This window comes from Peromyscus leucopus, chromosome 6, assembly GCF_004664715.2.
Source record: "Peromyscus leucopus breed LL Stock chromosome 6, UCI_PerLeu_2.1, whole genome shotgun sequence".
NCBI lineage: Eukaryota > Metazoa > Chordata > Mammalia > Rodentia > Cricetidae > Peromyscus > Peromyscus leucopus.
The window spans coordinates 96,033,219-96,056,811 of NC_051068.1; the positions used below are offsets into that span (position 1 = coordinate 96,033,219).

The 23,593-nt window shown below is 47.2% G+C and overlaps 1 protein-coding gene across 4 annotated transcripts in view; it reads left to right on the forward strand.

Annotated features, from left to right (window-relative positions):
* Window positions 1-5,657: 5,657 nt before the first annotated feature.
* Window positions 5,658-23,593, forward strand: part of Sec24d (SEC24 homolog D, COPII coat complex component) — a 97,954-nt gene continuing 80,018 nt past the window's right edge. For 2 of the 4 annotated variants that reach the window (XM_037207051.1, XM_037207052.1), the window contains exons 1-3: window positions 5,907-6,153; window positions 7,806-7,965; window positions 15,880-16,012. In XM_037207051.1, the coding sequence (XP_037062946.1) occupies window positions 6,022-6,153; window positions 7,806-7,965; window positions 15,880-16,012 (425 nt within the window). In that variant the 5' untranslated portion in view covers window positions 5,907-6,021. Of the gene's footprint in view, window positions 5,742-5,905; window positions 6,154-7,805; window positions 7,966-15,879; window positions 16,013-23,593 lie in introns of those variants that run through there. The other 2 variants (XM_028881470.2, XM_028881469.2) reach the window with 2 other exon arrangements.

A 23,593-nucleotide genomic window follows, 5' to 3' on the forward strand; every position in this document is an offset into this window, starting at 1 on the left:
ACTCCAACAGCTGTCAAAGCAGACACTGGGTTCATCACTCACTCTCAAGAGCAGCCTTGGATGTGAAACATTTGGGGGAATGGCTACCCTTCTCTGAGCTACACTGTAGAGACCTCTAGCTTTCTTCTCTCTACTTCTTCTGCCCTTTGCTTCTACAAATGATCCTGCAGATGCAGCCCCAGTTTCAGCAACCTCCAGATTTTACCTCCACCCCTGGACCAGTCCCCGGAACCCACCTTGTAAGAGTCCTCTCTTGGACCAATACTTCGTAGACTCCATCCCATTACGAAGCTAGAGCAATCACTGACCCTTTCCCTGACAGCAGTCAGTATGGATCTCAGAGAAGGAATAGAGGAGAATTAGAGGGACATAGGTAGACCAGGAAGGCAAAAGCAGGCTTCCCGGGATGGCCACTTCTTGTTCCCAGAGAACACTGTGAGAAGAACAGGGAGGTTGAGTATCTAAACAGGACTGATAGGGGAAAGGAGAGGACCCAAGGGCTGTATAAAATACCCAAGTCAGAGGCCACTGAATGAACTTCCACCTTAGGCTTCTCTCATCCTGAACGTACAAAGCTGTTACCTTTCTTTTCTCTGTGGCTAGATCTTTCATCTTTCCTGCTCATTAAATTCTCTATTTGTTCCAGGGAACGAATTTGGTAATTCCCTAGACAATCACCATCACCCCATTAGACCACCCTGTTGGGATGGAGACATAAATGCTTAGCGTCACTGTCTGTATGATTAGGTGCTTACAGAATTTCTACACTAAAAAGGGCAAAGTTGTAAGAAGCAGAAGAGAGGAGACAGAAAAAAAACCCTGCACTTAGGTTGGAAAAATAGCAGGAGGAAAAAAAACTGCTAGAGAACAGAGGTTCTGGCAACTGCTTCAGTGCCAATGAGAGGATTTACAACAACCTATTCACAATAGACCAATGGATCACTGACCCAGTCCAAATGGAGCATCCAGCCCCACAAACAGTTCACTAACATCGGCCTGAGGTGGTGACATGGATAATTAGTCCCAAAGGCTGTGCTAACCTGGCAAGGATTGGGGGGACCTGGCAAGGATTGAGGGGACTCCGTTGGTACAAAGGGATTGTCCTTGGGGTCTCACAATGAGTTGCTAGAGTGTTGATACAAGACTCAGCTTTCCTTCCAAAGGAAATAAGAAATAGTTCATTCTAAGTTGACTAAGTGTAATCATGGCTAGGAATACAGATTCAAGTTGTCCAGAATGGTGTATTCTTTTGACTTGTTTCTTTCTTCTTTTTCCTTTTATTTAGTTCATTGGTGTTTTGCTTGCATTTATGTCTGTGGGAAAGTGTCGGATTCTCCAGAACTGGAGTTACAGACAGTTGTGAGCTGCCATATAGGTGTTGGGAATTGAACCTGGGTCCTCTGGAAGAGCAGCCAGTGCTCTTAACCGCTGAGCCATCTGTCCAGCCCCTTGACCTGTTTCTTGATGAGCATTGTTCATCTGCTCATTATTATTTTTTTATATATTTATTTATTTATTTATTTATTTGGTTTTTCGAGACAGGGTTTCTCTGTGTAGCTTTGCGCCTTTCCTGGAGCTCACTTGGTAGCCCAGGCTGGCCTCGAACTCACAGAGATCTGCCTGGCTCTGCCTCCCGAGTGCTGGGATTAAAGGTGTGCGCCACCAACACCCGGCGATCTGCTCATTATTGTTAAGGCCCTGTGACTGTTATTAGTAGAAGACAAGTTATCGGACCAGCGCACAGCTGCCTCTACCCCACTGAGCCATCCTGCCACCCCCTTTTTTTTTTTTTTTTGGCCTTTCCCTGCCCCCTTCATTGCACAAACTCATGAATCTAACAGTTTTTCTCTTGGATCTCTTTTCTCACTCTATGTACAGTCTCTCTTGCTACTCAACCATCTGCAGGATGGAAACCCCATGTCACAGAGCTCTGTCTCACTCTTTCTCCTGAGGTCAAGGACCTGGGTTCCGATCCCTTGTAAACAACCTGAAAATGGAACACATGTCTTCCTGGAAACTACTTCCTTTCCTACAGTTCTCTTTTCTGGTATCCTACTCCCCAGTTGCTGTGGGGATATTTTCTTTGTGCACCCCAATAGAGCTTCTCTGAGGACCAGAGGAAAAGCCAGCTACTATAGTAAACATAGAAGTCAGGCAAATGGTAGCACAGGCCTTTAATCCTAGCATTTGGGAGCAGAGATTCTTTCAGATCTCTGTGAGTTCAAGGCCACACTAGAAACAGAACCAGGTGTGGTGGCACATGCTTTAAATTCCAACACTAGTTAACCATAAAGGTCTGGAGGTCTGTACAGACAGACAGGAAGTGACAGAGCTGGGCAGAAAGAGGAAGTGATGTAACTGGGTGGAGAGAGGAAGTAAGATGGCAGAACAGAAAGGCATATAGGCATGGGTGTACAGGAAGTAGGTCTCTTTGGAGACTGAGGAGTTGGTGAGGTGAGCTTGTCTGTGGCTTGACGTATTCCTCTGATCTCTCAGTTTTTTACCCTGATATCTGGCTCCGGGTTTTTATTAACAAGACCGTTTAGCAATTCATCTTACAATTTGGGAATGCCTCAGACCAAGAGTTGCATAGTCACCTTGGCCACTGTACCTTCTCCATGTCTGTTCTAGCCACCTCCTCCATCACCACCATCATTCCTTCACTTTTTTATACTGATTGGTGTGGATAGAGTTGAAGTGTGTTCCTCAAAGGCTCACTGGAACTCACTCTGTAGACCAGGCTGGCCTTGAACTCCCAAGTGCTGGGATTAAAGGCGTGCATCACCATCACCCAGCTAGAAGTTTATTCTTAACTGTGGCACCCTTGAAAGACGGTGGAGTCTTAAGATGGAAGGCCTACTGGGAGGTAATTCGGTCATTGCTGGTACATCCTCAGAAAGAATGGATATGGTTCTCTGGGGACTTTGGTTAGCTCCCATGATCTTGGACCCTGATCTCTTGATACTGTCTTGCTATGTAGTCTCTTCTGTGTATATGCCTACTGTGATGTTATCTGCCACAAGGCCGTCACCAGAATCTGACTGATGAGGCAACTCAATCTTGGGCTTTTGGCCTTTAAAACTGTGAGCTAAGGGCTGGGGAGAAGGCTCAGTCACTAAAGTGCTTGTGCAACCATAAGGACTAGAGTTTGATCCCCAGAACCTGCATGAAAAAAGCAAAGAGGTGACCTGCAGTCTGCTGGGGAGGTGAGACAGGCACATGCCTTGGGTTTGATGGCCAGCCAGCCCAAACTCTTTGGTAAGCTCCAGGACAGGGAGACACCCTGTCTACAAAACAAGTGGACACAGTCTAAGGGATAATACTTGAGTTTATCTTCTTGCTTCCCTATGGGTGTGTACACACACACACACACACACACACACACACACACACACACATCCTGAGAACAGTAGAAGTGTCTGCCACAATAGTATATTCTGAAATCCCAATTTCTAACAATTTTTATTTAGAACAATAATATAGTGTTGAGGCATTTTTTTTTCTAGGTAATCATGAAAGTAGATCTGAGGAATTAATGAAAAGAAAATAACTTCTTATCAATAATCATAATCTAGACACTAACTTCAGTAAGATTTTAATCACTTTTCTTTCTGTCTCTCCCCCTCCCTCCATTTTTCCCTTCCTTCTCCTCTGCTTCCCGCCTTCTTTCTTTTTTGGACAGGGTTTTGTTAATCAGCCCAGACTGGTCTTGAACTCCAGATCCTCATGCCCTGCTCTCCCAAGTGAGACACTGTTAGGATGAGACAGAAGTATTGAAAGGTGAGGCCTGTGTGGTGGTTGGAATGAGAATGGTCCCCAGAGGCTCATGTATTTAAATACTTGGCTCCCCATTGGTGGAACTGTAGGGAAGGATTAAGAGGCGTGGCCTTGTTAGAGGAGGTGTGGCCTTGGCAGCAGGCTTTGATGTTTCAAAAGACTAGGGCCATTTCCAGTGTCTCTCTCCCTGCCTTGTGCTCTTGGATCTAGCTGTTAGCTCTCAGCTACTGCTCCAGCTCCATGCCTGCCTGTTTGCTGCCATGCTCCTCACCATAATGGTTATGGACTCTAATCCTCTGAAACTAAATTCCCAATAAACCCCTTCTTCTCTAAGTGGCTTTGGTCATGGTGTCTTATCCCAGCAATAGGAAAGTAACAGCCTATTTACATGAAGTAGGTATCAGGACCAGGGTGACCCATAATTGTATCCTGCTTGTGGCCCTCTTTGCTTCCCTTTTTGCTTCCTGAACACTATGGGATGAGCTGCTTTATCTGCCATCCTACCCCCCCCCCCCAACACACACCACACACACACCTCTACCTCTCATGATGTCCTGACTCATCACAGTCCATTACAATACAGCAAGATGACTTAGGGCTGAAACTTCTGAGACTGTGAGCCAACATTAATTAATATCCTTTTAAATATTTCTTTTCTTTTCCATGGACAAAAGCAGTGGACATAATTGCCTTCAAATTCCTGATCATTCTATTAGCCTCTAAAACTGAGGTGGGAAGACCCCTGGCAAGCCTGGGAAGGACTATCTTGATTAGGTGAATTGAGATGGGAAGACCTGGCCATTGTGGGTGGCATCATTCCCTGGGCTGGATCTCAGACTGCATAAAAAGAGCCCAGCACAAGCGTTCATTGCTCTCTGCTTCCTAACTGTGGATACAAAGTGATCAGCTGCCCCAGGCTACACCAGCCGCCTTGGCTTCCACACCAAGGTGAGATTACACCCTTGAACTGTGGACCAAAATAAACATTTTCTCCTTCTAGTTGTGGTTGTCAGAGTATTTTATCACAGCAATGGGAAATATTACTCAGCTTTTCACTAGTCAAGTTTTAGGGAGCTTTTATTTTCTAGTTACTCAGAAGGCACACCGTGAAGGAAAAAAAAAAAAATCACCAAGCTGCTTTTATTTCATAAAAATGAGTGAAATGTAAATAGCTATTCCAAACTCGGCTGTGGGCTGAACTCATACTTTCTATTTGATAGTGGGGCATGGTTGGAAACTAGCCTCATGGTCCTGATTTTAGGGCAAAAACAGGTGTTTCTCAACTGTTTCTGTGTGTGTGTGTGTGGGGGGGGGACCTGAAAGTTACATACTTTGACACGTGTGAGTTCCTGTTTGTGGGTGAGACATGCCCTCGGTACCCACGGTCAAGTGGGGGAGCCCACCCAGGTCCTGCAACCTTTGCTCCTTTGAGGACATCTCAGCTGTGCAGTCTCGTGCTCTGGACATCCTTCTCTCTGGTTCCACCCATAACCAGGCTGGCTGCCTTGGGCCTTCCTTCCTCTGGGGTAGCGCTGGGAGACGTCATCAAATTGTCTGTCCGCGAGCCAGATCGCTCTTGCAACCACCGTGCCGTCCCGGACACGCGTCCCTTCCAGTAAGGTACGCGCAGCGCCGCTATTGGGAGCCACCTGTTGAACACAGAGCGCGCCCTCCTCACCTCCCGGTCCCTCCCGCGGGCTCCCCCGGGCGGAACGCCACCCGACGATCTTTGACAAGTTGGACGGGGCGGGGCCTGGAGAAGGAAAAGGCGAGCGGAAAAGACCCGGAAAGAGGCGGGAGGCCGCAGCGGGAGGCGCGGCCCCCCCCCCGCCGGTGCGCGCCGCGGGAGCGAGCGGGTCCAGCGCGCGCGCAGCCGGGCGCCTGACGTGGCACTCGCAGCCCAGAGCGACTCGGCGGCGGCGGCGGCGGCGGCGGCGGCGCGGGGCGCGGAGCGTGCAGAGCAGGTACCGCGGACGCCGGGGCGCGGGACGCAGGGAGGGGGATGGGGACGTTGGGGAGTCGCAGGTACGGCGGACTCGGGGCGCAGCGGGGGTGCCCGCCGAGCGTCCACACGCGGCTGCACCGCGACTCCCCATCAACTTGGCTCCCCGGTTCCCAGAGGAGGAGGAGGAGGAAGAGAGGGCTGGAAATATTCCGAGGGAAAATGTCAACTGCAGCGTTCGGCTCCGGGACATCCTTAGAGGGGAACGCGAACTTGTCCCGGGTGACAGTGGACAGGGAAGGATGTGTTTGTGGAATGCGAGCGCTCTGGGTTTGGATCCGAGGCCGCTCGGTGCCAAGTGGCTTTCTGCCATGTCGCCGCCGCCGCCGCCGCTGCTTGCAGCTGAGTCAGGTTTCTGCAACTTGGTGTTCTGGGTGAGGAAGTTTGACGTGGCATAGTAGGGTGAGGAAGCGAATTCCTCCCAGGACCAGGGAAGAGGGCTGGGCTGCTTCCCGTCCTTTGCAGGGAGCATCGCTGCCCCGCTTCCCTCCCGCAGCTGCTGCGTGGGTGTGCCGGTGCGGTCTTCGAAAGGGGCTGGGCTGGATGGGGCCAAGCAGGCTGCCACGTCTCTCTATGCGCAGTGGGAGGAGGGAAAGTGTTGTCAGGAACACAGTGGACTGGAGACCTTTGTCTGCCTTTCTGTCCTCCGTTAAGAAGACAGTGACCTCATACTACTTTTTCTCGGTTGCCCCTCAGAAGCTTAAGTTTTAATATGAAAACAAAGCTAAATCGTGAATTTTGGCCTTCACATTATAGATTTGCATGCCGTTTCCAGAATTAAGACAGAGCCCATGTCTTAGAAGGCAGGGAGGGCTGGTCTTTATCTTAAAAAGCAGCAGCAAGAAATGACAGGAGAGGTATGCAAATGTCTGGTGGAGAAACTGGAAAGGAACTAGAGAAGCCGCGTTTCACGTGCATATATATGGCTTTTGGACACTTCATTTTCTAGAACAGAAAACCGAGGCCCACTTTGCCCTGTGTCACAAAGCTATGCATTGGCAGATGGGACATGAAAACCCAGTTCTTTTGCCAGGGTTCAGAGGACCCCCTGTCTTGTTACACAGCAGGCAGGTCTCTATGAATTTGAGGCTAGTCTGGTCTACAGAGCTGGTTCCAAGACAGCCAGGGCTACACAGAGACACCCTGTCTTGGGGGAAAACAAACAAACAAACAAACAAAAAGACAACCAAGCAAGCAAGCAAACAAACGTCTTTTGAAAACCTCCCTAGGAGATACGTTTTATCAAAACCTGGAAACATAAAAGCGTAAAGCTAATTGGTATTTGAGCTCTAAATAGACTCAAGATGGGACCTTTGTATTTGTGATCAGGTATGACTACCCACATATGAAACTTTTCTCTTGGTTCCTTAAATACTGGTGCTAGTGTTCTTAGAGGTGTGACATCATGTAAATCAGAAACCTTCCTAGCATCTTTGACTGTGATGACTGAAGCTGCCACTCACTGGCTTGTCAAATTATGACTCACAGAGGCTATTATCAGTTCTATCACAGGCTATAGCCGATGGACTATGGCTTTTTTCTTGTCTTAACTATGGATTAAGATGACTAATTAGAAGGGCACCAGAAAGATCCAAGTCATGAAACATCTGGCTGCAGACTACTTGTAATCATGGTGGTCAGTCACTTGAATAGCACGGTATACTTTCAAAATGTGACCATGGAAACCAAGACGCAGAATTGTAGGAATACTAATGAGAGACTGTAGGAAGCAATTCAGGCTTCTGGGGTGGGGGTTGGGGGGTTGGCAATTACCATTTAGATTTGTGCCTGAGAATTTTCCTGGGACCACTAGAGTGAAGCTGCTGAATCCCAAGGAGATGTCTTAAGCCATATCCAGGGGGTGACAATATGATATGTAATGTTGTATAAAATATGAAGATATTTCCCGAATGGACACTTGTACTGGTTTCCAAGCCATCCTACATGTTTCTTGATAGTGTTTATAGTTTTAATAGCATTAAGCATCTAAAATCCTCCTGCCAACTTCTTGTTTTTACTCTTGCAGGGTTTTTCTGCAGTGGCTCTCCTTTGGAATGATAGTTTCATAATGAGCCAACAAGGTTATGTGGCGACACCCCCGTATTCTCAGTCCCAGCCTGGAATGGGCCTTTCACCCCCTCATTATGGACACTATGGGGATCCGTCGCATGTAACGTCTCCACCAGGTAAATTGCTAATGTCACTTGTCTATGGTTATTCGTTCCTTGGACTCCGACGTGGGGTAGTCCTAGTTGGTAGTCGTTAACGGAAGCCGCGGTCTGACGTGACAGCGTCCTCTGGAGAGGCTCTCACAGCAGGGCACGTGAAGTACATACTCATCTCTTAGATCTCCGTCTTCAGCCTAGAAGTCTTCCCTATGCCTGGCTTTCCACCGTTCGCCTGTGTACTTAGGCATGGCCCACTCATATTCAGAGCAACTTGTTCTCTTTCACTGAAGCCTGCTTTTTTTGTTTGTTTGTTTGTTTGTTTTGTTTTGTTTTTTTGGTTTTTCGAGACAGGGTTTTTCTGTGTAGCTTTGCGCCTTTCCTGGGACTCACTTGGTAGCCCAGGCTGGCCTCGAACTCACAGAGATCCGCCTGCCTCTGCCTCCCGAGTGCTGGGATTAAAGGCGTGCGCCACCACCGCCCGGCTTGAAGCCTGCTTTTTACTGGTATTCCACATCACATGTCAGACTTCTCACTTATTTAGGATCAATGCCCAAACTTTTCATTATTATAAAAACCAAAGCACACCAGCTATGGTGGCACATGCCTGTAAGCTTAGCACTCAAAAGATTGAGCCAGGAGGGTAAGGAGTTCAAGACTAGCCTGTGGTGGTATTGTGTTCCCCAAAATATTGTGTACTCTAATAAATTTATCTGGGGTCAGAGAACAGACAGCCACTAAATACAAAGGCTAGAAAATGGTGGCACTCACACCTTTAATCCTAGCATTCCAGAGATAGAAATCCCTCTGGATCTCTGTGAGTTCAAGGCCACACTGGAAATAGCCAAGCATGGTGACACACGCCTTTAATCCCAGAAAGCCAGCCTTTAATCCCAGGGAGTGGTGGTAGAAAGCATAAATGTATATAAGGCGTGAGGACCAGAAACTAGAAGAATTTGGCTGGTTAAGCATGTGGCTGGTTAAGAGCAGTAATTCAGCTGAGAGCCATTCGGATGAGGACTCAGAGGCCTCCAGTCTGAGGAGACAAGACCAGCTGAGGATCCGGCGAGGTGAGATAGCTGTGGCTTGTTCTGTCTCTCTGACCTTCCAGTACTCACCCCAATAACTGGCCTCGGGTTTGATTTTATTAATAAGAACTTTTAAAATTCCTGCTACACTAGCCTTGGCTAGATAGCAAGTTCAAGGCCAGTCTGGGCTGAATGAGACCTAGGAAACAAAAACTCCCAAATCAAAACAGACATTTTTATTTTTTATCTGTTCCAATCCAGTCAGTCTTCCAAGAGTTTTTTTTTTATTTTTTAAAAATTGTATCTTACATGTTTGAGTTTTTGCCTGCATATTTGTGCGTGTGCCACCTGCCTGTCTCCCAGACTTGTTTTGAGCAGTCATGAACATCTCTCCTACCTCTTTCCTCCTCCCATTCTGTTGCAGTGTTTGTTCAGTCCATCCATCTCTCACCCAGGTCACAAACAGCCCCTTAGCCCTTAGGCATCTGTCTACCTGGTGCTGCCTTTCCTCAGACCATCTGCTCTTGAACTGGAAGAGTTTTGTGTAACACACTTGGCTTAAAACCTTGTATGACTTCCCATTGCCTCTCTTTATACGTCAGTTCCTTAGGCCTTCCTTGTTTTATCCGTTTTCTGCTTTTCAGTTCACCTGTGCTGGCCCCTCTTCCGTTACTTCACAGATGCCAACTTGTCACTGGCGTGGTGGTTACACCGGGTGCCGGCTTAGCACCCGGCTCTCCCATGAAGATGACGGTCCTCCATGTCATCTTCACAGCTGTCTCTCTCATGCTCCTTCAGACTAACAGGCAGCTCTGAGCAGGTGTTTCCCCAGCTTACTTACACCTCTTCCCCTGCTTTATCCTCCTGACACTGTGCCGGACTTTAAACCGTTTTCCACACTGCTGTTCTAGGTGGCCGGGGCTGAGTGATAGAGCATGTACTTGGCTGCTGTGCATGGGGCTCTGGGTTCCCTTTCCCAGTACCATCTCACAGATATTTTACACACACATTGGATGTGATCTTCTTGTTGGTTTTCTGACACACAACCTAGTTGTGGCTTTTTTTTTTCAGTGTCTGATCCACCAGAGTAGCCAGTGCTGAATCTTGCCTGGTGTTTTCCACAAACTGCATCTCTGTCAGCACCCATTGATCGTGTTTTTGTAATTTTCATGTTCCGTGGTAACAAATCTAACTGATTTATTGAGTGAGCAAACAACTTGTCACAAAACAACAAATACCATCATCTCGGTCCCTGTGTTACTGACCTATCTGGAGGGCAGCACACACAGTAGGCTGCTTGACACCTGCAGTTCCTGGGGAGGGCCTCAGAGAGGAAGAGGGGGGTGGGCCGGGAAGCACACAGCAGCCACAGCAGGAGCCAAGTGCCAGGCTCTGAGACAGGGTCAGGGACAAAGCATCATCATACAGGAATGACCTGAGAGGCAGCGGCCAGGGAGACTTGTAGGTAGGAAGGTGGTATAAACTAGACACTCAGCATGTGAGCGCAGGGAGAGGGGTAGGGAGGTGGGGGGCATGCTTAAAGTGCAAAGTAGTGGGGCCATATCAAAGGTACCACTGCAATGATTTAAACTGGAAAGGGTCACACTCCGGTACACAGTGAGAAAGAGCTACACTGATTATTAGAAGGCGTGGAGGAGAAAGTAGGGATCGGTATACTGTGTTGGGGGCAGGGTTTCTAAATCTCAGCATTCTTGACATCTGACATGAACGAACTCATACTCATTTACATTCTCTCTGTCTCTATCTGTCTCTCTCTTTCGTATGCGTGTGTGTGTGTGTGTGTGTGTGTGTGTGTGTGTGTGTGTGTGTGTGTAAGGGGATGCCCTGTGCATTTTAGCAGCACCCATGGTCTATGGTCTATGTCCACTAGACACCAGTGGATCCCCCTCCTCCTCAAGGAGTTTTAGCACATCAAAATGTCTTGGCATTTCCAAGTGTCTTCTGAGTGGCAAAATCATCTGTGGCTGGAAACAGAGGGCAGACTTGTCATTGTTCTGGGGTCGGGCCTGGGGTAGTGGGAAGGCTGCTACTACACCCCGAGTTTATATAGGTAACCACCAGCTCAGCTCAGAGCTTTGGGAGCACTGGCCATTAGGATTCACAAATGTAGCAGGAAGCTTATGTTTGTGTGTTTTAGATAAAAAGTTTTTTCTCCCACAAATGTGCTTTGATTTTTGTTTTCCTTTGTTAGAAATGGGATCCAATTTAAGGTCTGCTTTTCCATGATGTTGTTTTGATCAGAGTCCCTTTGCTGATAACAGAATCCCTTGTAGTGGAAAAGGGTTTGTTAATGGATATCAGGAGACAGAGAAAGACCAAGCCCAGGACTTAGGATCGTCTTATCCAGTCTACAAAATTGTTCAGCCCACACAGGACCATTCTACCAAAAATCACTTCCTTCTCGGGCAGAGGGGCAACCTGTGCCACAGAGCTGGCCCAAGGTTCTCAAAGGTGTGTCGCTTTGCATAGAAAAAGAAAGAAACCGTTGAGGATCCTAGGAAACAGAGAGTCTATGTTTCTAGCTCAGGATCATAGGTGAAGACAAGCCTGGAGAGGATCGATGCTCCCGCTGAGTAAACCGGCCCATAATACCTGCCGCCATGTTAAAGATGGCTCTTCTGGCATAAGTATTTCTTTCTCCTGCTGTGGTATTCCTTTCCTCTTAAAGTTCCCCTCCTGCTCTGAAGAACTCGATCCTCTTTGTGTCTGGTCACTTTTGAAAACGCCAACTCTGTGGCCCATCAAAGACTGTCTGCCTCTGCCAGTCACCATGATACTGACTTCCCTTTGCCCTGGGGACGGAGTCCAAATGACACACCAGACCTTGCAGTCTGACTCCAGCCAATCTGGATGGCGATTTCTGTTCTTGTCACCTTACCCCCTGCACTGTGTCCACCCAGCCCTCTGCCAGTCCCTGATTAGGCCATGCTTTCTCAGACCACTGGTCAGGCTCCGCTTCTGGCTAGAGTCCCATGTCCTGTCTGCTGTTCTAAGAAGGCACTGTCCTGAAGGTGTGCCTCAAGCTGTCTCTCCTCACTGATTTTTCCAGGAAGGGTAGGAGTCCCTCTGCATGTTGTAACTCTTGTCACATGACAGGGTCACTGTTTCTTGCATGGTTGTGTCCTCCCCAAGTACCCTTAGTGAACTGGAGGCATGCTAAATGCATGTTGAGGGAATGTGAATCATGGTTGACCTCCAAAAGTAAGAGGGAGAGCATATCTTACTGGGACAGATTTCTAAAGTTCTCTGTGTGTGCCTCTGGACTGCTGCAAGTCTCCTGACACAGGGAAGCTGGTGAAACTGGCCACTAACCTGCTAGCCTGGTGGTTGTTGTTGTTGTTGGTGTCTTGACATGAGCTAGAGTTATCTGGGAAGAGAAACCACAACTGAGGAAATGCCTCCACCACACTGGTCTGTAGGGATTTGTTTTTAATCATTGATGAGGAGGGTGGTCCCAGCCCACTGTGGGTATTGCTACCCCTGGGCAGGCGGTCCTAAGCTGTGTAAGAAAACAGGCTGATCGAGCCATGGGAAATAAACCTGTAAACGACACTCCTCCATGGCCTCAAAAACATTTCAGTTCCCGCTTCCAGCTTCTTGCCTTGAGTGCCAGCCCTGGCTTCCCTCAGGGATGAGGTGTGAGCTGAGAGTTGTAAGATGCATTAAACATCTTTCTTCCCCAAGTTGCTGTTAGTCGTGGTGTTTAGCAGAGCAACAGAAACTAAGACACCTGCTTATTTGACTGGTAAGGGTATCTGGCTCCTGTTTAGGCAGTAATTATTTAACCTGAAAGATTCTGGCGATGCTCCTGTGGATTTCTACTCTTGTCCAAACTAACATTTTAAAAATAAAAACATAGTGTGTTCTTAATTGTCTATGTTTTATTAAACCATAAGCCCTAAAAAAGGAAGTCAGGGCATATGGCCAGGCAGGAGAGAGTGGTTTTGAGTGTTCCCATAGCTCTTTGCCTTGCCTACTTCTCAAAGCAGTCCTGGAGAGCAGGGAGATCACAGCTGTGACGCAGCCTTAAAAGTCGAGGGTCTGAAAGACAAAGTAAAGTATCTAGGTTTTTCAGTCAGAGCAGCTCCGTGGTAGGGAAGGCATTCAAACGCAGTCAGTGTGGCTGCAAGCCTCGTGGTTTTCTTACATTGCTGAACATCATCTGAAAACGTAGTGTTTGAAGAACTGTTGTAATGTTGTTTTTTACTTTTTTGGGGGGGTCACCACCCAGCTCCCAAATATATCACATACGGTGGCTTATTCTTAATTATGAATGCCCGGCCTTAGCTTGGCATGGTTTCTAGCCAGCTTTCCTTAACCTAAATTATCCCATCTACCTTTTGCCTTGGGGCTTTTCCCGTTCTCTTACTTCTGTAAATCTTACTCTTACTCCATGACTTGCTGTGTAGCTGGGTGGCTGGCCCCTGGTCCTCCCTCTCTTCCCCCTCACCCCCTTTCCTCCTCCTGTATATTCTCGCTGTCAGCTAGCCTCGCCCATCCTCTCTCCTGCCGCTATTGGCTATTCTGATCTTTATTAGACCATCAGGTGTGTTAGACGGGCACAATAACAACACAGCTTCATAGAGTTAAACAACGCAACATAAACGAAAGTAACACACCCTAAAAAGACAGTCTACTACAAAGAGCTTTTTAAAATTCATGTAGGAAAAATACTACATGATCTGAGTCGTATGTGGGAGCTAAGGAAGTTGATCTTATAGATGTTGAAAATTGAAGGTGGTTCTTAGAAGCTGGGATAGTGGGAGGAGAAGGAGGAGGAAGAGGAGGAGGAAATTTGATTAGTGGGAGCTGAGTTAGATAGAAGCAGTGAGCTCATGTGGTATTGTATAGTAGGTACAGAGAGGTACCATGTATGCACTGTGTTTCTCAAATAGCTATGGAAAGAGTGTTCAGTTGCTTTACCATAAAATGATGTTTCTGATATACGTATTTAACCTGGTGAGAATATCACAGACTATATCTATGACTTTATCAATGGTACCACACTAATATATATTTTTATCAGTTCAAATAATTTAAAATTAAATAAGGATATTTATTATTTGTCCTATATGAGAAGTTGCAAGTAGGACTCTGAGTATGAAGTTAATAGACAACGTTCCTCACTCAGGCTGTGGTGTGGGCCTGTGACCCCTTGTGCTCAGGAGGCTAAGGTGTGAGAGAGGACTGAAGTTTAGAGTCTTCCCGGACGAAGAGCAAGTTCAAAGGCAGCCTAGGTAATTTAACAAGACTTCATTTTAAAAAGATAAAATATAAAGAAGGCCTGGGCTATGACTTGGGCTATGAACTGGGGCTTACCTCGTGTGTGGGGTCCTGGGCTCCATCCTCAGCACGGACGGACAGTCTTCAGTTCAAGGAATCATGCTTGATGAGGCTTGATAGGCATTTCAGTCTGAAACCACTCCCAAAGACCGCTGCTCCCCCAGTCACGTGGGCTGGATGATCCAAGGACACGAAAGGAAAGTGCTTTCCTGAAGGCACCAGCACAGTCTGACGAGGTCTTCCTGGGTGGCTGTGACCCAGGCCATCATTTCCCTTCTGCCTGGGGGAGGGGTGGGGGTGGGGTTGTGTGTGGTGGGGAGGGAACAGAAAGAAATCAGTATGGATGCCACCTCCAGGTGTAATGGAGGAGAACACACAGGCAGCTGGGAGGTCACAGGGGCGCACAGAGGGGAGCAGGGCTAAAGGTCAAGGGGCCAGCCTGTCTAGAGTAGATTTCATTTTCATTTTACAAAGATGCAAAGGTCCTCAGAGGAAGCTCCTCATCCAGTTCTGAGCAACTGCTGGTTAATGCAGACACGGCTTGGGTTCTCCATCACCAGGCTTGGGTACTCCTCTGCCACCGCTGCTTTAGAAGAAAAGAGAAAAACGCCCGAAAAAGGTTCCAAAGAGAAACCTAAAGCTCTCTGTGCTGGCTAGTTTTATGTCAACTTGACACAAGCTGGAGCCATCCAAAGGGAGGGAACCTCAACTGCGAAAATGCCTCCCTAAGATCCGGCTGTAGGCAAGCCTCTAGGGCATTTTCTTAATTAGTGATTGAAGGGGGAGGGCCCAGCTAGTGTGGGTGGTGCCATCCCAGGCTGGTGGTCCTGGGTTCTATAAGAAAGCAGACTGAGTAAACCATGGGAAGCAGGTCAGTAAGCTGCTCTCCTCCATGGCCTCTGCATCAGCTCCTGCCTCCAGGTTCCTGATCTGTTTGAGTTCCTGTCCTGACTTCCTACAATGATATGGAAGCAGAAGCCTAATAACCCCTTTCCTTCCTAGTTTGCTTTTTGGTCACGGTGTTTCATCACAGCGACAGAAACCCTAGTTAAGACACTCTCTGAGGAGCCATGGCAGGAAAGTGGTCACTGCGAGGAGCACCCGCCATTGCGTGGGATTCCCACGTTCTCTGAGTGTGATGCCTTAAACACTCCCTCGCCTGTCTCAGGATACGCTGGAGTGACAGGCAGCTCTCCAAAGGCACTGTCAGGGCCTTGTCTTGTCTGCCTTTAGGATGCTCTACCAGGCTGCTTTCTGATTTGTTGACTTACTTTATCACCATCTTATATTTTTGCTTTTCTTTGTGTGATCTAGTGTTCGTGAGGTACTGAGTTCTGTTAGGTCACCTCCAACCTTATGCAGAGTTGATTTCTTCTATTCAACTTTCCATTTGATAAAAAAATTATTTTTTGTTCTTTTAATATTATTATTACCAAATAACAATAGCCGCTCTGGAGAGAGAGGCTGAGGGAGGTTGGAAGGGCCTTGTGTCTGTCTGCCCGTTGGCATCCCTCCTTCACTCACGTTCCGTTCATTTTCCTCCTTTGCATTATTATTTCCCTTCACATTTTAACATGCCCTTAACTGTTCCCTTCTGTTGCAGGCATGATGAAGCCATCCGGGCCTTTGGGAGCTGCTGCTGCTCCTTCAGGGCTATTGCCCCCAGGGCCTTTACCTCCTGGACCCCCACAGTTTGGCCCAAATGGAGCCCATGCCCCAGGCCATCCTCCCCAAAGGTGAGCTAAGTACATTTCATCCCTCCTTTGAAGGCCCCAAAGTACTCTCCTTAAGAACCTTCTAAACTTGTGTGTTTCTTGGTTGAAAGTTTAACGGCTTTGTAAGTTCCACATTTAAGAACACATAACTATGCATTTTAGTTTGGGGTTGTATTCAGCTTATTTTTAGAGTTTTGTGTTTATCTCCAGTTCCTTCAGACACCCAGAGTCTATGTGTCATACAGAATATTAGACCATGCTGGCCATGGCCGCGCATACCTTTAATCTCAGCCCTTGGGAAGCAGAAGTGGGACGATCTCTGTGAGCGTGAAGCCAGCCTGATCTACATAGCAAGTTCCAGGCTAGCCAGGGCTACATAGTGAGACCCTGACTCAGGATAAAACAAAACATTAAAACTTAGGAATTCTCTTAGATCATTCTCTTCTCCGGAGCTGCCCGCATCCCCGCGCTCATTACCAGTAAGTGCCTACCAGAAGTTTTAAGACGAAATCAGACTGAGGCCAGTGGTGCCTTCCGTGGGTTCAATAGGGAAGGCGTAGGTAGGCCAGCCAGGGACGCTTCATTGGCAGGGCTGCTGCGGAAGCCACTCCAAAACTACAGCCTGTGTTTATTTGTAATAAATGGAGAAAGAGGAAGTCAGAGGCAGGCCTAGGAAAGCCAAGATCTGCCAGAGATATTGAGAGCCTGTGATCCATAAGGGACTATCACCTGGGGTGGAGCCAGCAGCACCCCTCAGGGCTTGGAAATCCCCGTGGTACTTGTCCCACGGGCTGTTTCCACCTACAGGAGTCCAGCACCTAGCAGCTTTTACCTTGGAGCTGCTCCAAGGCTGGCCCAGAGGCCCCGCTTCCCTCTTCCTTTCCCAGGTTGTCAGGTGGAGGGGGGTGGGGCAGAGGAGTGAGTCTGTAGGGTGAGTCTGTGTCTTGGAGGAAGGATGTCACTCCCGGTAATCAGAAAGTGGAGATTCTGACATCATCAGCGAATGCCCTGGCAGTGCTTTTGAGCCTGATGCTCCCGGATTTTGTTTGTTGTGGTAACTAGCACTAAGATGTAGCTATGGCATCACAGAGAAGCGTCACACAGGGGACAAAAAATGGAGTTTCACTTGTGAGCATGCCTGTGGTTTGAGGACAAAGCAAGGATTTCGAAGGCCTTGTTGTGACCTGGCCTTTAGTCTCCAAAGCATGATGCCTGGGCAGTGGGGGTACACAATGCTGAGAACCATTGCATGCAGTGGCGTATACCTGTATCTAGCACTCTGGAAGATCGAGGCAGAAGGACTGTCATGAGTTCAAGTCTAGCCTGGGTTATATAGCTCTAGACCAGGCTAGACTACAGAGCAAAACTTTGCCTCAGAAATCCAAGGAGCCTGATATAACTGTGGATCCTCTATACTGTACCACCAATCTGCCAGGGTGGATACACCCACTGGTACATAGTGACATGCCTGTTACGGGGGAAGCCAATAGCTTTCTGCTTGGATTTGGAACCCAGTCTGCAGAAGGATGTCATGCCTGGTGTTGTGAACTTGGTTAAGAGCATGCTGCTGGCGAGGTCACTCTAGGGCAGAATCTACTCTTGTTGTTTTGCTAGATGGACATGTAGCTAAAACACTTGCAAGCATTTTAACATACATATAATGTAAATGTGTTTTTATTTATATTCACATATAATGTAAATATAAATGTACGTTTTAAGCCATGGACTGGGGCTGTGTAAATCGGCAAGCCTTCTGTAAAAGCAGCTCAAGCGATGTATCTTGTGCTTGTGTTTGTAGTGAGTTGGGAAAGAGGGAGTCAGAGGCAGGCCCATGAAAGCCTCGGTCAGAAAAGTCTCCTTTTTACAGCGGATGATAGTGCAGAGACTATAAACTGAGCCGAGTACTGAGACGAAGTGACCGTTGAGCGCTCAGCCCGGAAATGGGCCATCAGCCCCTCCTGGGTTCAGCAGACACGGCGGGAGAGGGGCTGAAAACACTGTAAGAGCCAGGGGATGGGGAGGAGTGCTGTACAGCTGTCCTCCAGATGTGGTATCACCAGTGGAGTCCTGAGTGCACAGGAGCTGTGGAAACGTGCACGTTACCGACACAAAATTAGGTCCTCAGCGTTGCAGTGTGGATGTGGGGGGCACTCGTGAAGTCCTACCCTTCTTCCCTGAGGAGCTGTGGGCCATTAGTGACTCCCAGGGCATGCAGGGAATACCATCTTGTTCAGTGGGGTGGCCCTTGGTAAGTTATCCATGCCTTGGTAAATAGCCTCCCACCCACATTCATCCACTTGACCCTAATTAAATGTAGTGATTCAAAAACCATAATACTCCCCCTCAATAAACCATGAACGCTAGTTGGAGATAAGAATGGCATGGGCAGGAATGGGAGAGGGCTAAGAGAATGTGTAGGGAATCCATGTCAACACAATACATTGTATAAATATATGGAATTGTCAACAATGATGTTAAGCTTTAAAAATATCTAAGAATAAATAAATAAATATAGAAAAGAAATGCTGAGAACTTCAAGGCAGCTTTGGCCTCAATAGCAGAGTAGCCTGGGGTATTTGGTGACATTCCTTGGCCTTAATTCCTCACTGGAAACATGAGGAAGTGATCTTCTTAGTCCAGAAGGAGAAGGAAGAAGACCCAGGACAGCTCATTACTGTAAACTCCCTCCCTGGCATCTCAGGATTTAGAAGAGAAATTCAAAGATGGAACCAGTGGTTTTGAGAACAAATTTTGGTCACCGGTACTGGCCTGGCTGGTGGATTTCTTTGATGTCTTGTCATTCCTGGGAATGATGTCATGAGCCCAGGACAAGGCTGGCACCCTGAGGAGTGTGGACATGTTTGCCAGGCATGCCTTAGGGGGTTGTTGGCTGCACACGTTCTAGTCACATGCTTTGTTGTAGCCTAAGGTTTCTCCGGTCCCACCCGCCCCGAGGTCCCTCAGCCGCTTATAAAATAATCACTTAATGTTAATTATTGACTGTATGGCCTATGGCAAGCCTCTTGCTAGCTAGCTCTTACAACTAAACTCAGCCCATCTCTATTAATCTATATGCATCTATAAATCTATAAAGCCGTGTGGCTTGGTGGCTTACCAGGACTTCCACATCTTGCTCCTCCTGCATCTCTCTCCTTTGGAGAACCTTCCGACTACACTATGTAGACTTGTTCCTCCCATGAACAGCGTGATCCACAGGTTCTAATGAAGCTAGAGAATTCCTGGGGCCTAGTGGTGCCACAGCATCTGAATGCCATCCCCTCAAAACACACTACTCATGTGCTTGGGGTGCCGCTGGTGTTCACAGGTCTGCTCACTGCCAGCACAGAACCCTGGGTAGGGATGCAGTGGCTGCACCAGGTCAGGTGTTTCCCATAGTACTGATCATTATTTTAGAGTGTTCTCCTACTTGGAGACCTCTGTTGTGACGCACGCGTTGTGAGTCAGCAGCTGCTTGCCGGAGCTACTTCACTGCATCTTAGTTGCATTTTTCTCTTTGCTTGATTTCTGTGAGCGATCTTTTGCACACCATGGTTCTAGGAATAGCAGGCTGTGTGTACGCTGTAGCCTACGGGTGTGATAGGCACTTCCATCCAGGCTTGTATATCCTATGATGTTTGCCCAGGGGCAAGAACACCAGTGGCACATTTCTCAGACTATCCTATTGTTAACTGGTGTAGAACCAACCTAACCTCTGTGTGTTTTTGCTTTCTCATCATTCACATCTCGAAGACATTGTTGTGGGGATTTTGCACGCAAGCTACTTTGTACAGCCCACGCTACCCACTGCAGCCCATAGGCTCAGTCCGTGTGTGTCAGCAGCTCTCAAAGTCATTCCATTGGATATGGTGTGCCATGTCATGGGATGGAAAGTCCACTTGCTATCTATGGATTGCTCTGCCTGGATCTGCTGACTCCAGGGAGCTCGGTTTCAGAATCGACTTTGACTCTGATGGCAAGGAAGCACAATTAGGTCCTGGTCTTTCCCCAGCACTTTTGACCTGGTACAACTTAAATACTGGCCTAAAAGTTAGAAGTAGGTTTGAGAGATGACAAAGTTGGGGAGAATGTCTAATATTTCAGGCTGGGTTTCCAGGTGGCCTCTTATCTGCCCCGTGGGACACGTTTCTATACACAGAGAGCGGTGCAAAGGCTAAGGACATAGTGATCTTGTGAGTGAGTCACACTAATCTGATGGCAGAGGCTCAGAGGAGACTAGACGTGTGTGACCTTTCTCCCTCCCTCCCTCTCTCTTTTTTCCTCTCTTCTTTCCTCCATTCCTCCTTCTCTTTGCACCTTTTATGTTTTAGAAGCTTTTCAGAAATAATTTTTAATTTATTCTTTGAGAATGTCACGCATGTATTCAATGTGTTTTGATCACACTCACCCCACCCTCCTCCCCAACTCCTCCCAGAACCCCCAGGACACTGGCTACTTCATTTGCTCTCTTGTTTAACTTCAGAGTCCAGTGAGTGCTGTCTGGACTATGTAAATGTGTGGAGTGCCGTCCAGTGGAGCGTGGGCAGCTGACCAGGGCCCGCTTCCCTGAACTAAACCGCTCCTCGGCTGGGGGTGGGACCTTGTGATTCCGTCCCTTACCTGTGACGGAATCGCTACTGGCGTGGTCTTGTCCAGACAGCCACAGCTGTTGTGCGTTCATGTGTGCCATGGTCATGTCTGGAAAACACTGCTTCTCAGCAGCCCTCCACATTTTTAGGCTCTTCCTGTCTTTCTGCCTCCTCTTTCACCGTGATCTCTGAGCTTTGGGTAAGATACAGATGTTCCAATTAGGGCTGAGGACACCACAGTCATTTTTTTTTTTTTCTCACTTTGACCTATTGTGAGTCTTTGTATTTCACATCTATCCATTGTAAAAAGAAGCTGCTCTGATGAGGTCTCAGAGCTGTACTGACCTGTGGATATCATGATAGGTATGTAGAGGGCAGTTTGATACTGTACCCATTTAGCAAAGCAGTAATAGGTTCAGTGCTGAGGCATGTGAGTTCCCTGACCATGGGTTCTTGGTCATAGTTACAGGACTGGGCATGCATGTCCTCCTGTAGAACGGGCCTTAAATCCAGTAGTGCTTGGTTTCCCCCATGACGTTCATGCCACTGTTGCATCCCTGAGTGTATCTTGCCATGCTGGTCATTACTATAGTTCCCAGGGTTGGCAGCCGAATAAGACTGTTGGTGACTCCCCTCCTCCTAGCAGTCTGCATAGCAGCTTCTAGCTCCATGGAAGCTAGCCAGAAGGGAGGAAACTTCCAGTTCAGTATCAGCTTGATCTTTCTGTGTCCTGTGACTCGAGTATGTTGTATCTGCAGCAAAAGGACCTTACTAAGAACTTCTGCAATAGTGCTGCCAGCAATAGCAATAGTCTGTTTGTTTTGGAGGAGTTATGAGACCCCACTGACCAGTAACTCAAACCTAAAACTAACCATCAGGTAATTGCAAATTAAACTACCTTGAGACTTCATTTTACCCCAGCCAGACTGCCTAGGATCAAGAAAACAAATGCTGGAGAGGATATATGGAAAGGAGAACCATTACTCAGTGTTGGTTCAAGTGCAAACTGATATAGCTAGTCACTATGGAAAACAGTGTGGAGGCTCTTCAAACAGCTGACAATAAACAGATCTACCACATGATCCAGCTGTACCACTCTTGAGCATATACCCAGAGGACTCTATATCCTACTGCAGAGATATTTACTTATCCAAGTTCATTGATGCTCTCTAGTCATAATAGCCAGGAAATGGAAGTAGCCTAGATCTCTACAAACTGATAAATGGGTAATGAAAATGCAGAACAGATGCAGAGTGGAATTTATTTAGCTGTAAAGAAAAATGAAATTTTCAGGTCACTGGACGGAACTGGATATAATCTTTCTGAATCTGTTCACCCAGATCCAGAAAGACAAATGTTGTATGTTCTCTCTCATATTTGGAGGCTAGCCTTGGGTCTGTAGATATATGTATTTAAATTGGAGCACTTCTAGAAGCCAGGAAATTAGAAAGGGGTCATTGTGTTTGTGTTGATGGAAGAATAATGGAGGAGAGAGAGTCCAACACAGACAGTATGGGGTGGGTAAGAGAATAATGGGAAGGGAAAGATTTAAGTGGGGAAGTAGATGTGAGGCCAGGGCAGAAGAAGGAGTCTGCAGAGAGATAGAGAACACCAATGATCTTTGAGAAAGGCAGATAGAAACTTACTGTTAGTCAGTGTTCTATTGTTGTAGAAGACACCATGACCAAGGCCACTCTTGCAAAAGAAAGGATTTATTTGGGGGCTTGCTCACAGTTCAGTCCATTTTCATCATGATAGGGAGCATGGTGGCATATAGGGACCACTGGATCAGTAGCTGAGAGTGCTGCATCATGATCCACAAGTAGAGAGAGCAGAGAGAGGAGGAGTGAGAGAGACTTGGCCTGGCATGAGCTTTTGACACCTCAAAGCTCCCCTCTAGTGTCACTTCTTCCAACAAGGCCACACCTCCTAATCCTTCTAATTCTTCCAAAGAGTTCCACTCCCTGGTGACTAAACATCAAATATATGAACCTGTGGTGGCCATTCTAATTCTAACCACCACACATACTATTTTAGAAACTCCCTCAAAACCAATAATACACACACACACACACACACACACACACACACACACACACACACACACATGCACACATGCACATAATTTCCTTTTTTTTTCTTTTAAAGTCACTGTGATGATCCTTCTGCCTCACCCTCTCTAGAGCTGGGAGTTCAGGCATGTGTCACCACAGCTGACTACATATAATCTTTCTTTGTGAGTGACAGCACTTCATCCCTACACAGAGGCTAAAATACACATAAAAATAAACTAAATAAATCTTAAAGATCTATTATTTCAAAAGAAATATCTGATAAAATTTATAAACCATACTGTCTTAGGGTTTCTATTTCTGTAGAGACACCATGACCATGGAAACTCTTATAAAGGAAGACATTTAATTGGGGTGGCTTACAATTCAGAGGTTTATCATGGTAGGACATGGCAGCATGCAGGCAGACATGGTGCTGGAGAAGGAGCTGAGAGTCGTACATCTTGATCTGTAGGCAACAGGAAGTAAACTGAACTAGATGTAGCTTGAGCATAGGGGAGACCTCAAAGCCCTCCCACACAGTGACACTCTTCCTCTAACAGGGCCACACTTAGTTCAAACAAGGCCGCACCTCCTAATAGTGCCACTCTCTATGAGCTTATAGAGGCCCATTACATTCAAACCACCACACATACCTGAGTATGTGTTTCTATTTGATCATGGCTGGAGCAGGATGACTGTCTTGAAGTACTTACAAGCACTTCTAAAGCTTTCCACAGAAGGCACTTCTAGGCAGGATTAAGCTGTTAAAATTTATACTCTAAGAAGTCAGTGTTCTCATCATACGGGGAAATGACAGCTAGTCAATTGTAATTCATCTGTTTTGACCAAGAAATAGCGAGTTGGAGAATGAAGGAGACCTCGCTTCCCAAAATGAATGTATGAGACTCTACTAAGAAATGTTGCAGTGTAAACAGAGGGAGCAGTGAACATCAGACATCAAC